Raw genomic sequence first — 13675 nt, forward strand, 5'->3', positions numbered from 1 at the left:
CATTTCAATTTATTATTTTTTTCTGATAGATTTGAGCCTTGTATGCAGCTTTTTGATCAGATTGCCCATTAAAATAATTGGGATGCAAAACCTGACAACTTTCAAATGTTACAATGATACAAATACACTCAAAAAACACCCAACCAACCACATAAGGGACCACAGTAACCACTTGGCTACAAATGTGTAACCACTGGAGAGGTCATAGCAACTGCCTAGCAAAACACTAGCATCCACCTGGAATGTCAAATCGTACAAAAAACGTACAACCTGAAATTTTAAAGTATAGATACTCAGTTTTAATAAAATACTTCTGTAGTAGCTAAAAAATCACTCTTTAAGTAGAAGTGTAAAAGTACTGGTTTTAAAACTCCTTAAAGTATAAAAGTAAAAGTAATGTAAGGGGTAAAAAATAAAGCCATTAAGAACAAAATCTAAGGCCACGCCCACAGAGTCCTATATTGCACTACTACCCAACCCCTCCTCTCCCCAAAACACATTTTACTAAAAGCTATAATGAATATTATGTAAAAAAACATAGGCGTAGGAACCGGGGGGGATGGGTGGGACATTATTAATATTAGAAACAGGTGGATTTGTCCCCCCCAAAAATGACATCTTTTCGCTCAGATCAGGTGTACTATTAATGAGAAGACAGACCGGACCAATCACGAAGTCGGTTCAGGTATTAAGTCCCGCCTCTCAGTAGAAACAGCCAATCAGCTTGCTGGTTTTGCGCCGCGCGAAGGAGAGGCAGTTTGCTGTTTGGAAGCCCCTCCCCCTCGCTGTGAGATTTAGCAGCGGGATCGGGGTGCAGCAGCTTCAGCTGATTTTAAAGCAGATCTGGATATACGGAGATATACGATAGGCTAACCACGTCAACTGTGATGATATGTTTCTGCTAGCTGGTTAAAAATACACGTCTCTGAATTAGCCCACAGATTAAACACACTGTGATTAATAAAATGCAGCGGTGTTAGTGAGTTAGCTTAACTTTGGAATTAGCTAGATTGGGAGTCAAGGTTAAAGAAAAAAAAACTATATATGTAATGTTCAACTTGCCCTGTACCTGATCAGCTAATCACTGTTTCATTTTCAATTAATTTAGGATTACAGGACTTACTGTGAGCTATAATGAACGAATATTCATTTAGCTAACTAGTTAACTAGAAGCCAGATGTAGTGGATAGCCAGAATTTAGTACAGTACTTTGTGTTTGTAGTTTAAAGCAGTTTCTTAACCCCGATCACTGCCCCAAAATTTTTCCACCTGATCCAGCTGATCAGCTAATAAACAGTAATTTACTGAGTTTACCTGTTAAAATCCTTTAAAGTCAAAGTCAAAGTCAAAGTGGTTTTTATTGTCATTTCAGCTATATACAGAGTACACAGTGAAACGAAACAACGTTCCTCCAGGGACCATGGTGCACATAAACACAGTGTAGACAGAACAATAGTGCAACAGTACAAAAGTGCAGACAGACAATACAACACAATACAGACAAAGAATAATAAATAAATAACAAGACAGTGTGCAAATTTAGCCCCCTATGGAGCCTAAATTAATCATTATGTAAATCCAGCAGTGTATTAGACACATCATACCACCACTAACTTTATTAAATGCCTTTAAAGCAGAGGAAGCTCTAAAATATGTAGAACAGTGTTAATATGCAGTAGAATATGTAAGAACAGGATTGATAAACACTGCTGTAACCTGACTTCTGTTCATTTGTAGTTCACAGTAAGACCACATATCCTGACGTTTATAAAAATCTCTATGAAACTTAAAATTACATTCTTTTACAAAAAAGGACACCATCTTAAGAAGAGCTCTCAGTAAAAAAAAAAAAAGCGCAGGAGAAAATGTAAATATACGACAGAATTGACATGACATTATAATAATAATAATAATAATAATAATAATAATAATAATAAACAAATCTGTTATATTATTTTAAATATTAGGTGATAACTGATTATTTTTGTCGTATGTATATTATTCAGACATTGCATGCATAATTTTTTCTAACAACAGTAAATGTAACGTGGAGTAACATGTTTAGGTTGTTAAATCACCTTATAATAATAATTTACTTTTAGAGTGGGCTTGGGTTCATATTGGCAAATGTGTCCCCCCCAATATCAAGTCCGCTCCTACGCCCTTGTAAAAAAATATATTAAAATGTTAATCTTGATAATATAATATACATTATAATTATAATTTTGCACTAGACTGTTTCCTGTTTCAGCTGCATATATGCTGATTGTAAATGAATGTATTTTAGTAGAATGTAAATATATTAAAGAAGTTTAGTTGGACTGGAGTTTATCTGAAGTTCTCTTGAGTCTCTGCACGGATCATCTTCATACTAGATTACATACGTCTGCTATGTTCTTGCTGGTGTGCAGGTGTGATGGATCACAGTATAAACCAATAGGGAGCCGGAGTGGTATATGTTTATACTTCTCTACATCCAATCACAATCAGATTCACTCTTTCTGGATGGAGAGATTTGTCTGGATAGGGGTTTTATTGAACGATGAGAAGCCGAATGAAAACTAGCTGAAATGAAATATATATATTTCATATATACTATATTAATATATATATTAATATACATTTTTATTAAAATGTAAGGAGGAGAAAGTTCAGATAATTGTGTGAAAATGTAAAATAATTACTGCAGTAAAGTAGAGATAAAATACATTTCTATTTAAATAATGTAACCTGTAGAACTTGACTTTGTTCACCCTTCAACATTTTTGCAAAAATTGATAATTCTATTATCCTCTGTTTTAACTGTGTGTGTGTGTGTGTGTAGCTGAGGTCTCAGGTAGCTGAGGGACGCTGTCTGACTCTGGACTGCTCAGAGAAAGCTCGAGACCAGGCCGTCTACGTCCTCAAACACTTTCACGTCAACCTCACTCCCTCTGACATATTCAGCCGCTGCCAGGTCAGTGTTTTTGTGTGTGTGTGTGTGTGTGTGTGCAAGCAATACAACACTATTGTTGCAGGGTGGTTGCTAGGGTGTTGAAAATGAGATCAGTACTATAGCAACTGCCTTGCATAAACCAAACAACATTGTGTCAACCACCTGAAAGGTCATATCAGTCAGTGTTCCCCTGGTGACCTTTTGTGCAGGGTGGTTGCTCAGGTGTTGTAAATGAGACATATTCACCTCACCAATCTAGCAGTGAAACACCAGTTTTTCAGGGTGGTTGCTCAGTTGTTGTGAATGAGACATATTCACAACAATAGTCTAGCAGTGGAACACTAGTGTTTAAGGTGGGTACTGAGGTACTGTTAATGAGACATAATCACATTACTCTTTTAGTACAGGAACTCTAGTGTTTCAAGGGGGTTGCTCTGGTGTTGTATCGGGGTTAGTGACTGTGTGAGTGTGTCTATATCTCTGCAGTGCTGTTATCCCCAGATAAAGTTCCTCTTCCACTTAAAAAAAGCATCAACATTTAATCACCTGGAGTTCAGTGAGCAGAAGCCAAACAGAGCAGACGAGATGAGAGTAAGAATGTAGGACTTTTAGAGTTTGAGGAGATACAGGGTTTTAGCGCCGGGCGTCAGCAGACAGGAAGTAAGGGAGATAGAGCTCCGCTCTGAAGACCTGTCTCCTGTGAATCATTCGTTTGAAGTGACACTGAGGTATTCACTGAACAATGGAGGCTTTTTTTTAACTGTATGCCGTAAATAAGGAGGAGGAGATGGATAATCTCACTCTGATACGACAGGAGAGAGAAAGAGACGCCTCAGTTTGAGTCTCGGCGAGATTACGGACCCGGACGGTTTATCGGAAACGGTGTAATGATGAAAGATCATTCTGCATAGTGATGCTCCTTCCCTGCAGGGGGCAAAATCAAATCCAGTGTATTCAGTTAGTTATACTGTATGGATCAAATAATGATCCACCTAATGGGACAACTGCTTATTTGTAGTTTATTTTAAAATCAAGAGTATTAAAATGAATTTATCCTGCTTTTGTTTAAATATTTCTGTGTATTGTCCAAAGAAGGCTTTTTACTGCATTTTATTGGATTGTTGTGAGGATTTGATTGATTGATAAACGACATAATTCATAAAAACAAGATACTTTCTCATAATTACAAAATGTTTATTTCATAATTACGACATACTATGTCCTTTTAATGGCAAAATAACTCATAATAACGTAATACTTTCTCATAATTACAAAATGTTTTTTTCATATTTACAACACAATAACTCATAACAAAATAATTGTTCATAATTACGAGATGTTTTTCGTAATTACGACATCCTATGTCGTTTTAATATAACTCTTAAAAAACGAGATACTTTCTCATAATTACGAGATGTTTATTATATGATTACGACATAGCATGTCGTTTTAATGACATAATAACTTATAAAAACAGGATACTTTCTTGTAATTACTAGATGCTTACTTCATATTTACAACATAATACTTTTTCATAATTAAAAGATGTTTATTTCATAATTACGACATATGTAGTTTTAACAACATAATAACTCAAAAACAAGATACTTCCTCATAATTTTGAGATGTTTATTACATAATTATGATATACTTTGTCATTTTAACGACATAATTTCTCATAATTTGCGTTGGATTCTTTATTACAGAGCCTAAATTACAGAGGAGATTTCGAGGATAAGAGCGAGAGGGAGGAAAGAGAAAGTGTTGTGAATGAGCAGAAGTGGTTACTGAGAAAGTTCAGTAAATAAGGAAGGGCTTATTTAGAGGGGGTGAGGGGGGGTGGGGGGGTTATTAGGGGTCAGGTCTTTTTTCCCCGGGGCAGAAATGGTCCAAGCTGACAGGTGGAGAGATGGAGGGAGTAATAGAGAGCGACGGGTAGATGAAGAGAGGAGAGAGAGAGAGAGGAGATGAGAGGAGATAAGTGTCTGATGTATCACTGCAGGATCATATCTGTTTAATTAGAGATCAGATCCTCCTCCTGTTCCTGTCTGATTATACTCCGCGTGACAATACACACAGGGGGCAGGGTTTACCGGCCATGAGAAATCTCGCAATGACACACTGCTATCAGCACTTTATCAAGAGTATGTTTCACTCCACTTGCCTCTGAATTTAAAAGTCTGAGCTGAAAACGCAATAAAAAGCAAATGTTCTTTTTTCATCGATATATATCACGATATTAAACAATCCAGGGTTCATGATGTCACCAGCCCCGCCCCCACCAGCAAGCTGTCTCACGTTCAGACCAATAAAGAGCTGAGTCAGCGCCTAGCATCAAAACCCGAGGAAAACAGCAAAACAACAGTAATCGGCCCTTTAATCAGCATTTAAATGGCTTTTTAAAAGGTACAGAAGCGTTTGTTTTTCTGGGATTATAAGCGTGCTGCACTGCTAAACTGTGCTGGACTGAGCAGCACAGCTTTCCACACGTGCTCACGTTTACAAGCACGTGCCCAACCATGTGGATGGAGGCCATGCGTGAGGTTAACTTGTGTTTACTCCTGCCCCTCCCCCTTGCGCTCCCCCTACCCCTCACGCTACCCCTCACGCTTCTCACTTCTCACTCACACACAGAGACACAGAGACAGCGCTGTGTTTCTACTGCTTGTGTCAAATATCAAAACGTGCAACATGACAACATGTTTGATTTAATTGCTTTAAGTGACATCACACGTCCTGAGATTTGATTGTTGCGCATGCCCACATCGCCATGACGATGCTTAAACCATATATCGGTCAGCTCTAAAAAATAATGTCAAAAAGCTGTTATCTAAAGAGCTATATTTACCTCAGAAGTTGAAGCTGGAAATGAGATTACTCTCGAGTGGGCAGATTTCAGTTAAACATTTAGATAATTTTAATCTAATCCCAAAAAACAGCTATTCTGGCCGGGTCACAGACAGCTTGTTTTAAAATATATATATATATATTTTATTTCATATTAATTCATCTCATCTGATTTTGTACTTGTTTCTTACTTATGTACTCTCAGAGATAATTCGAGAAGTAATATATCTAATTTTGAGACCTTATGTATTTAGTAAAGTTTTGATATTTAATTTTTTTTGTAGTAACTTTTATACTTAAATAACAAAAATAGAAATGACCGTGAGAAAATGTGGGTCACAAAATGCATCATATTTCAAGCTGCCCCCAAACTCAAACACTATTATTTTGTTAGTGTGTAAAGAAAAGGTTTGTAAAGGTGCAGAAGGAGCAGATTGGTGATATTCTTTATTCAGCTTTACTCAAAGGTAAGGAAGCTGCAGAATTTACTCCGGTGGTCTTTAAGTGCTTTTGCCTCGGGACACACATTTGTCATTTTGTCGTTTTAGTCACAACCGGAAAGCAATTAGCTTTGATTTATTTCACAAAAAGCCTTAAAGGCCTGTTTTATACATTTACTGTGTTTTTCTTTGTTCCCTGAGGTCCACTTCAGACCCATAGTAATGTGTATTTAAACCATACATTTATTTATTGTTATTGTTACTGTACCTCTATACTAATGTGAAAAGATTAACCTGGCTGTAAAACACTCTTATAACCATTTAATAAAAAAGGCAATATGACATGATTTTATTGCATTTTGAGAATATTATCAAATTGGAATAAATCATCTCATTACAGAGAGCGTAATTAGTCTAGTTTAGCTGGATGAATTACAGTCAGTTTATTGTGTGAATAAAAGTTACTGCAAGTATTTAAATACGTGATATAAATACATCAATACTAATACATGTTAACTGCCATGACAAGATTGGGTTAAATATTGTGTATCGTAAAATGTCTTTAAATATTGTGATATAATGATCGCTGGTTCGAATCCCAGTCATGCAGCTTGCCATCAGCTGTTGGAGCCCCGAGAGAGCACAGTAGTCCTTGCTCTCTCTGGGTGGGTACAGTAGATGGCGCTCTTTCCCCTCATTACTCCTAGGGTGATGTGGATCAGCACAAGGCTGCGTCTGTGAGCTGATGTATCAGAACCGAGTCGCTGCGCTTTCCTCCGAGCGTTAGCGCTATGATGCTACTCGCCAATGCTGCATCAGCAGCAGCTCAAAAAGAGACGGAGTCTGACTTTACATGTGTCGGAGGAGGCGTGTGCTAGTCTTCACCCTCCTGCTGTATGATCTGACTGTGCTGTATGATCTGGCTGTGCTGTATGATGATCTGGATGTGCTGTATTTTGATCTGGATGTTCTGTATTTTGATCTGGCTGTGCTGTATGATGATTTGGCTGTGCTGTATGATGATCTGGCTGTGCTGTATGATGATCTGGCTGTGCTGTATGATGATCTGGCTGTGCTGTATGATAATCTGGCTGTGCTGTATGAGCTGAATAGGTGGGTAAAGTGTGTTTAAGGTAATCAGTGAGTTTTTTGTGCTGAAAGTGAACAGTGGGTTTAGCAGTGTTTACACACTGTTTCAGTTTCTTTCATTTAGAAATGTGAGCAGAGTTTGCTTTTCTCTGCTTTTTTTTAAGTTTTCAAGACCTCATCCATCCGTTTGCTTATTCTTTACCACACAAAACACACTGCGGTTTCTGACCTCTGTTCCATCTGTTCAGTGTAAGAAAACACTCTCGTTACAGTCATATATAAGTGTGTGTGTGTGTGTTTATACACATATATATTTTCATTTTGAGGCTGAACTGCTGTGTTTTTATGTGAATTAAATATAAACTGTAGGTCTGGCCTGTGTGTCACTGTTCAGTGTTTTAAGCCGTCACTGACAGAGCTCAGGCTCAGACACACGCAATAAAAATCCTCTAAAAATATAAATAAAGTTTCTTAGTGTAGAAGAAGAAGACCACAGCCTAGAGGTGGACAATATGGTCGAAATTTAAATCACTATTTCCTTAATATTAGTCGGTACGATATAATTTCAATATTAATAATGAGAAAAATTTTATATTGCAATTAAGGATGCACCAATGTGGGCCAATTCTGGGCCAATGCTGATATCAGGTAGTGCGCATATATATCTGCCGATACATTTTCATAACCCACGGCGAGACTACACACCCTAGGATAGCTATAAACCAATCAAAATTAACGAGGATTAGCTTAAATAAATACATTTTAAAATAGTAGTAGAAAACTGTAGTAGTGCGGCCAGCATCTCTTGGTCGTACAATAAATATGTCCGCTAGTATTGGCTTGCCGATGATTTAAAAAAAAAAAGATCAGCCGATTCTGCTATAATTCTGATATTGTCGTGCATCCCTATTTACAATATTTGAAGATATTTTCATGATACACGTTATTATTGCAATGTTATGACACAAAGACTGTGCGTAGGTATAATTGTGAATAATTCTCTTGATGATATGAAAAAATAAGACAAATAAATGATACTGGACAGATATAATCTGTCTCTAGTAAATATATAATGGGAACAGTGTGAATTTTTCTTTTGATAAAAACAGTAAAAAAGTAGAACCCTGATGTGATACTTAGAAAAAATATATGGCACCATATTTCAGGGTATAACATCATTCACCATATTCAAAAAATGTTGTGATATTATTGCGTATGATATGGCATAACCATGTTGATGATGCAAACTGAAGAGTTCTATTGCACTTTTTTTTTGTAAAACAGAACCCGCTGGGACTCCACATGGTATGCTGAAACCTAATGTTTAATAAATAACTAGAATAGAATAATTTCTATTCCCTTCACTCCGATTTAGCAGCATTCTCAGAAGGTACAGTATTTACAGTCTTTTCAATATTTACAGTGTATATTTACAGTATACAGTACAGGCCAAAAGTTTGGACACACCTCTTTTTTAATGCGTTTTCTTTATTTACATGACTATTTACATTGTAGATTCTCACTGAAGGCATCAAAACTATGAATGAACACACGTGTGGAGTTTTATGTACTTAACAAAAAATGAGCAGTCCTCCACAGTCACCGGACCTGAACCCAATCCAGATGGTTTGGGGTGAGCTGGAGCACAGAGTGAAGAAGGCAAAGGAGCAACAAGTGCTAATAAACACCTCTGGGAACTCCTTCCTTCAAGACTGTTGAAAAACATTTTCATGTTCAGGTGGCCACCTCTTGAAGCTCATTGAGAGAATGATGAAGAGTGTACAAAGTAATCAGAGCAAAGGGTGGCTATTTAGAAGAAACTAGAATATAAAACGTTTTAGTTAGTTCGCCTTTTTTTGTTACGTACATAAAACTCCACATGTGTTTGTTCATAGTTTTGTCATGAATATAAAGACTAGTCATGAAAATAAAGAAAACGCACTGAAAATGAGAAGGTGTGTCCAAACTTTTGGCCTGTACTGTAGGTAACAAATATAGTTCTGAATTCAGAAGAACAGCAGAAGGTGGTGGTAAATGTGAAGCAAATGTGCGGTTCAGGCCCTTATGGTCCATATGTCAGTCCTGTGTCCTTCAGCCTCCACCCGCCGCTCTTCCTTCGTCCATTTGGTCGTCTGTCCCTCGTCCACCTCAACATTTGGGTCCTGCTGTCCCTCCGTTTGTGCAGCGGTCCTAAACCTAATGTCCATATGTCCGTTTGTCTGTCTCAGGGCAGACTGGTCCTCTGGGCTGTGATAGACAGACCGGTGCGGGAAGGTGAGTGAAGGAATGTGTAAAGAGAAACAGAGAGAGAGTGAGAGAGAGAGAGGGAGCAATGGAGGGAGGAGGGGGTGAAGAGAGGAAGAGAAAAGAGCTGTGAGGAGCTGAATAGAAGCTGAGGAGAGGTGGTGGTGGTAAAGGGGGAGGAAGTTAGGGGGGGGTGGCGGGATGCTAGAGGTTTACCCCGGGGCTGGTATGTGTAAAGCCCACCCAGGCGAGTTTAACCCTTTTATTATCTGATTGTGGAGTTTTTTTTTGATGAGCAGCGGCCGGGTGTCTTTCCCCCGGCGAGAGGGGCATTTCTGCACTCGCCCCTCACCTCTATAGACCCCCTGTGTGGCCCATTAATACCCCTCACCAATCATTTACCCCTCCAGCACCGGCCCGCCATAATCCCCCCCAGCCTCTAAGTCTGTCCTTCTTTCTTTATATTTCTCTCTCTCTCTATTCTGCCCTTCTCTCTCAGGCTGCTCTCAGTCTGTCTCTGTTGTGTAATAAAGGGAATATTAACTGTATTTAATTTTGTTAATTGAGGCAAAATCTCACCATCTGAAACCATCTGGAGATTGAACTCCAGCAGAGAAGCAGCTCTGATGGAGTAAGTTAGTTACTTAGTTAGTTTAGGCATGTCCTTAAATATATGCTTAATTTTTTTTTTTAACTTTTTTGTTTTAAAGGTGACAGTGCATAAACACAGAGTGAAGAAGTTATCTAAACACAACAGGGTTAAAAATAATTTATATCAGCAAGATTATATTGGTAAAGGGGCGCCAAGTGGTTCAGAGGTCTAAAGCACTGCCACTATGTCGAGAGCTGGTTAGATTGCTGGTGATGTGGATCAGCACAAGGCTGCGTCTGTGAGCTGATTTATCAGAACCAAGTCGCTGCGCTTTCCTCCGAGCGTTAGCGCTGTGATGTTACTCTGCAGTGCTGCATCAGCAGCAGCTCAAAAAGAGTCTGAATTCACATGTATTGGAGGAGGCTTGTGCTAGTCTTGTGCTGTATTTTCTCACTAAAGTAGGGCACTGACTGTTTTTCTTAGCACTTGGGGTAATTCTGCATGTTTTAATCCAGCGTATCATTTTATAACTCTGACATCATGTTATTCCATCACCATTAAATAGTGCGTGACATCGATTCAGCCTGTCCGACTCGCTCCGGCTCTCCAGCTCCAGCCATTTCTCCAGTTTCAGCTCTGAGAAGCTGTTTTTTCTGGGTTCTGAAAGTGAGGACGGAGTATTGGACGGAGTATTTGTTGGAGCAGCTCTGCAGATGGTGTGTGATTTCTCAGCGCTGGCGTTTGCCGTGACACTGGACGCTGGACGCCGGGAGACGCTGACTTCCTCCTCCAGCAGCAGATCAGATCAGATCAGATCAGATGTCTGCAGTCTGTTTTTAGAAGTGGAGATGGGACAGATAGCCGTGGCCACCGCCTCAGACAGCCTGGTGGCACTCGGGTTCCCACGATCCCTCTGGGGGTTGTGGGGGGCGGGGGGGGGGGTGCTGGGGGGGTGACAGGAACTGAAACAGCGTGAGAAGATAGAGTGAGAGAGGAAGAGAAAGAGAGAGAGTTTTAAAAGAAGGATTTCGCTCAGAGCTTTGATCTACAAAAGAGGCAGCAGTCTGAGAAACACGGGCAGAATGTGAAAAGGCGGCCAGCCCTGAGGTTCCACTTCAGTGGCATCTTACACTGTGTGTGAGTGTGTGAGTGTGTGTGTGTGTGTGTGTGTGTGTGTGTGTGCGCGCGCGTGCTGGACTCAGTCTGGAATACCAGTGTTGTATATTAGAGCCAGGTAGATACATGATACACATCACTATACAAGACAATTTGATGTATTGCAATATATTGTGATACTTTAAGATTTAAAGTCATATTGCAATTAAAAAAAAAAGGACACTGTCCTAATATCAAAAACACACCACCATGTTTATCTGAGTAAAATCTGAGTAAAAGAAGTAAAAAACTGTATTTTATGTTAAAAAAAATTGTATTTTTATCCAATCATAGCAGTGGAATCTAATGACACAGTACAACACTGATTTCTAGTGGGCGGGGTTTGAACACAACACAGCAGATGAACCCCGGTCTGACACCGTGCTTTTAAAAAAAATCGATAGAGAATTGTGAAACTAAGCATTGCAATATTTTGATATATCCGGTCTTTTCTTATTACCCCTAGTACTATACATATCATAATACAGGGGTTACAATTCAGTACACTATGATTTATTGTGATACTGTAAGCAAAACATATATTTTCATAAAATGATAAATAAAATAATTTAAAAAAAAATAACGCAATGTGAAGAAGAGTGAGAGAAAGCAAGAAAGAGTGAGCTACACAGAGTGAAGTAGGATGAGGCAGAATGAGGTAGAGGTTCACCGTAAACACACACCACAAACTACTTCTTATCTTATATTAGGAAGTATTAGAGCAGCCAAACCAGGTATCTAAAACCCTTTGAGGAGATAAATCAAATTTATTGCGTTTCACATCAATATCAGGATATCCTACAGCGCATTATAATACGTAACCTACATCCCTAACCTGAACAGGTGTGTGCACGAGCCCTCAATATCACCTATTGCTTTAATACACATCATGTATTCTGTATTAACAGAACTTGTTGTGCTTTGTTGTGCAGTGTGTATGTGTGTGTGTGTGTGTATACACGTTTGTGTGTGTGTGAGTGAGTGAGTGAGTGAGTGAGTGAGGTGAGTCTGTATGTCTCTCTCAGCAGATCAGCAGTAGTGTAGTTCCGTTTTCTGCTGGTCGTACTTCCCTGTAGCGTGTTTTCCCGTGTGTGTTTGTGTATATATGTGTGTGTGTGAGTGTGTGCTGCTGTAACGATTATGTAGAGCTGATTCAGGCTGTGTGAGAAACTCTGAGAGAAGCTGAAAGCTGAAGGTTCTTCTCAAAACCAAGAGCCTGGCCTTCCTCAACCTCTGTGGTCTTAATACCCTCCACCCTCCATCCGCCTACATCCCCCAACACCCCACCCCCCAACAACCCCACCTACCCCAAACTCACCCCCAACCCTGATCTCTCTCCTGTTCAGGAGAAGAGAGAGAGAGTGAGTTTATGAGCGAGAAGAAGCAGCATGGAGGGGGGCAAGAGGAACTGTGTGTGTGTGAGTGTGTGAGTGTGTGAGTGTGTGTGTGTGTGTGTGTGTGTGTGTGTGTGTGAGTGAGAGGAAGGAGAAGGGAGCAGAGACATTCCTCAAACTCGCCAAGACATTCCGAGGGAAACCATTCCAAATATTTCTCAGTGTGTGTGTGTGTGTGTGTGTTTTTAGAGTTTGATCTTATTTGATCTGTATGTATCTATATATCTATATGTGTATATTGTTGTGGAAAAAAAATAGAGTTGTGTGTGTGTGTTTGACAGTGAGTGTGTGTGTGTGTGTGTGTGTGTGTGTACATCTGTATGTACTTCTGTGGGAAAGTGATTGTGTGTGTGTGTGTGTGCGCATGTGTATAAGTGTGTGTGTGTGTGTGGGAAAGTGTTTGAGCGTTGTGTGTGTTGTGTGAGTTGTGTGTGTTGTGTGTGTGTATGTACTACATGTACTAGTGTGGGAAAGTGTTTGAGAGCTGTGAGTGTAAGCGTGTGTGTGCGTAAGTATGTGTGTGTGTGTATGTATATATGTGTTTGTGTGTGTGTAATTGAATCTGTGTGTGTTGTCGGGGTTGTGAGGGAGAGAGCGAGTCCAGAGTGAGAGAGCAGATCTGCTGTGTGTGTGTGTGTGTGTGTGTGTGTGTGTGTGTGTGTGTATATATGTGTGTGTGTGTGTGTGTGTGAGTAGATCAGATGCAGAGCTGCAGTAGTGTCTCTTATTTTCTCACCTCCCAGTTCAGCTTCAGTGCACGGCTTCCTCCCAGTCCCTCACTGGAGCACCAGTGTAAATGAGCATCTTCAATTTAATCATATTCAGAAACATATGCACTTATTTTTTTGCCTAAATATACCAATAACATTATGAGGCTTAAAGCTACAGTAATTTTATATGAGAATGTAAATGTTTTGCTGCTGGGTGTAATTCACTTTAACACCACTACTGTAAATACAGATCATGCACTGTGCCTCCC

General features: G+C 39.4%; 1 protein-coding gene across 3 annotated transcripts in view; it reads left to right on the plus strand.

Moving 5' to 3' along the window:
• exd3 (exonuclease 3'-5' domain containing 3) overlaps window positions 1-13675 on the plus strand; it is an 89170-nt gene that overhangs the window by 42899 nt on the left and 32596 nt on the right. For all 3 annotated transcript variants that reach the window (XM_049468355.1, XM_022680931.2, XM_022680932.2), the window contains exon 18: window positions 2825-2956. In XM_049468355.1, the coding sequence (XP_049324312.1) occupies window positions 2825-2956 (132 nt within the window). The remainder of the gene's footprint in view (window positions 1-2824; window positions 2957-13675) is intronic.

Source organism: Astyanax mexicanus, chromosome 20 (genome assembly GCF_023375975.1).
Source record: "Astyanax mexicanus isolate ESR-SI-001 chromosome 20, AstMex3_surface, whole genome shotgun sequence".
Taxonomy (NCBI): domain Eukaryota; kingdom Metazoa; phylum Chordata; class Actinopteri; order Characiformes; family Acestrorhamphidae; genus Astyanax; species Astyanax mexicanus.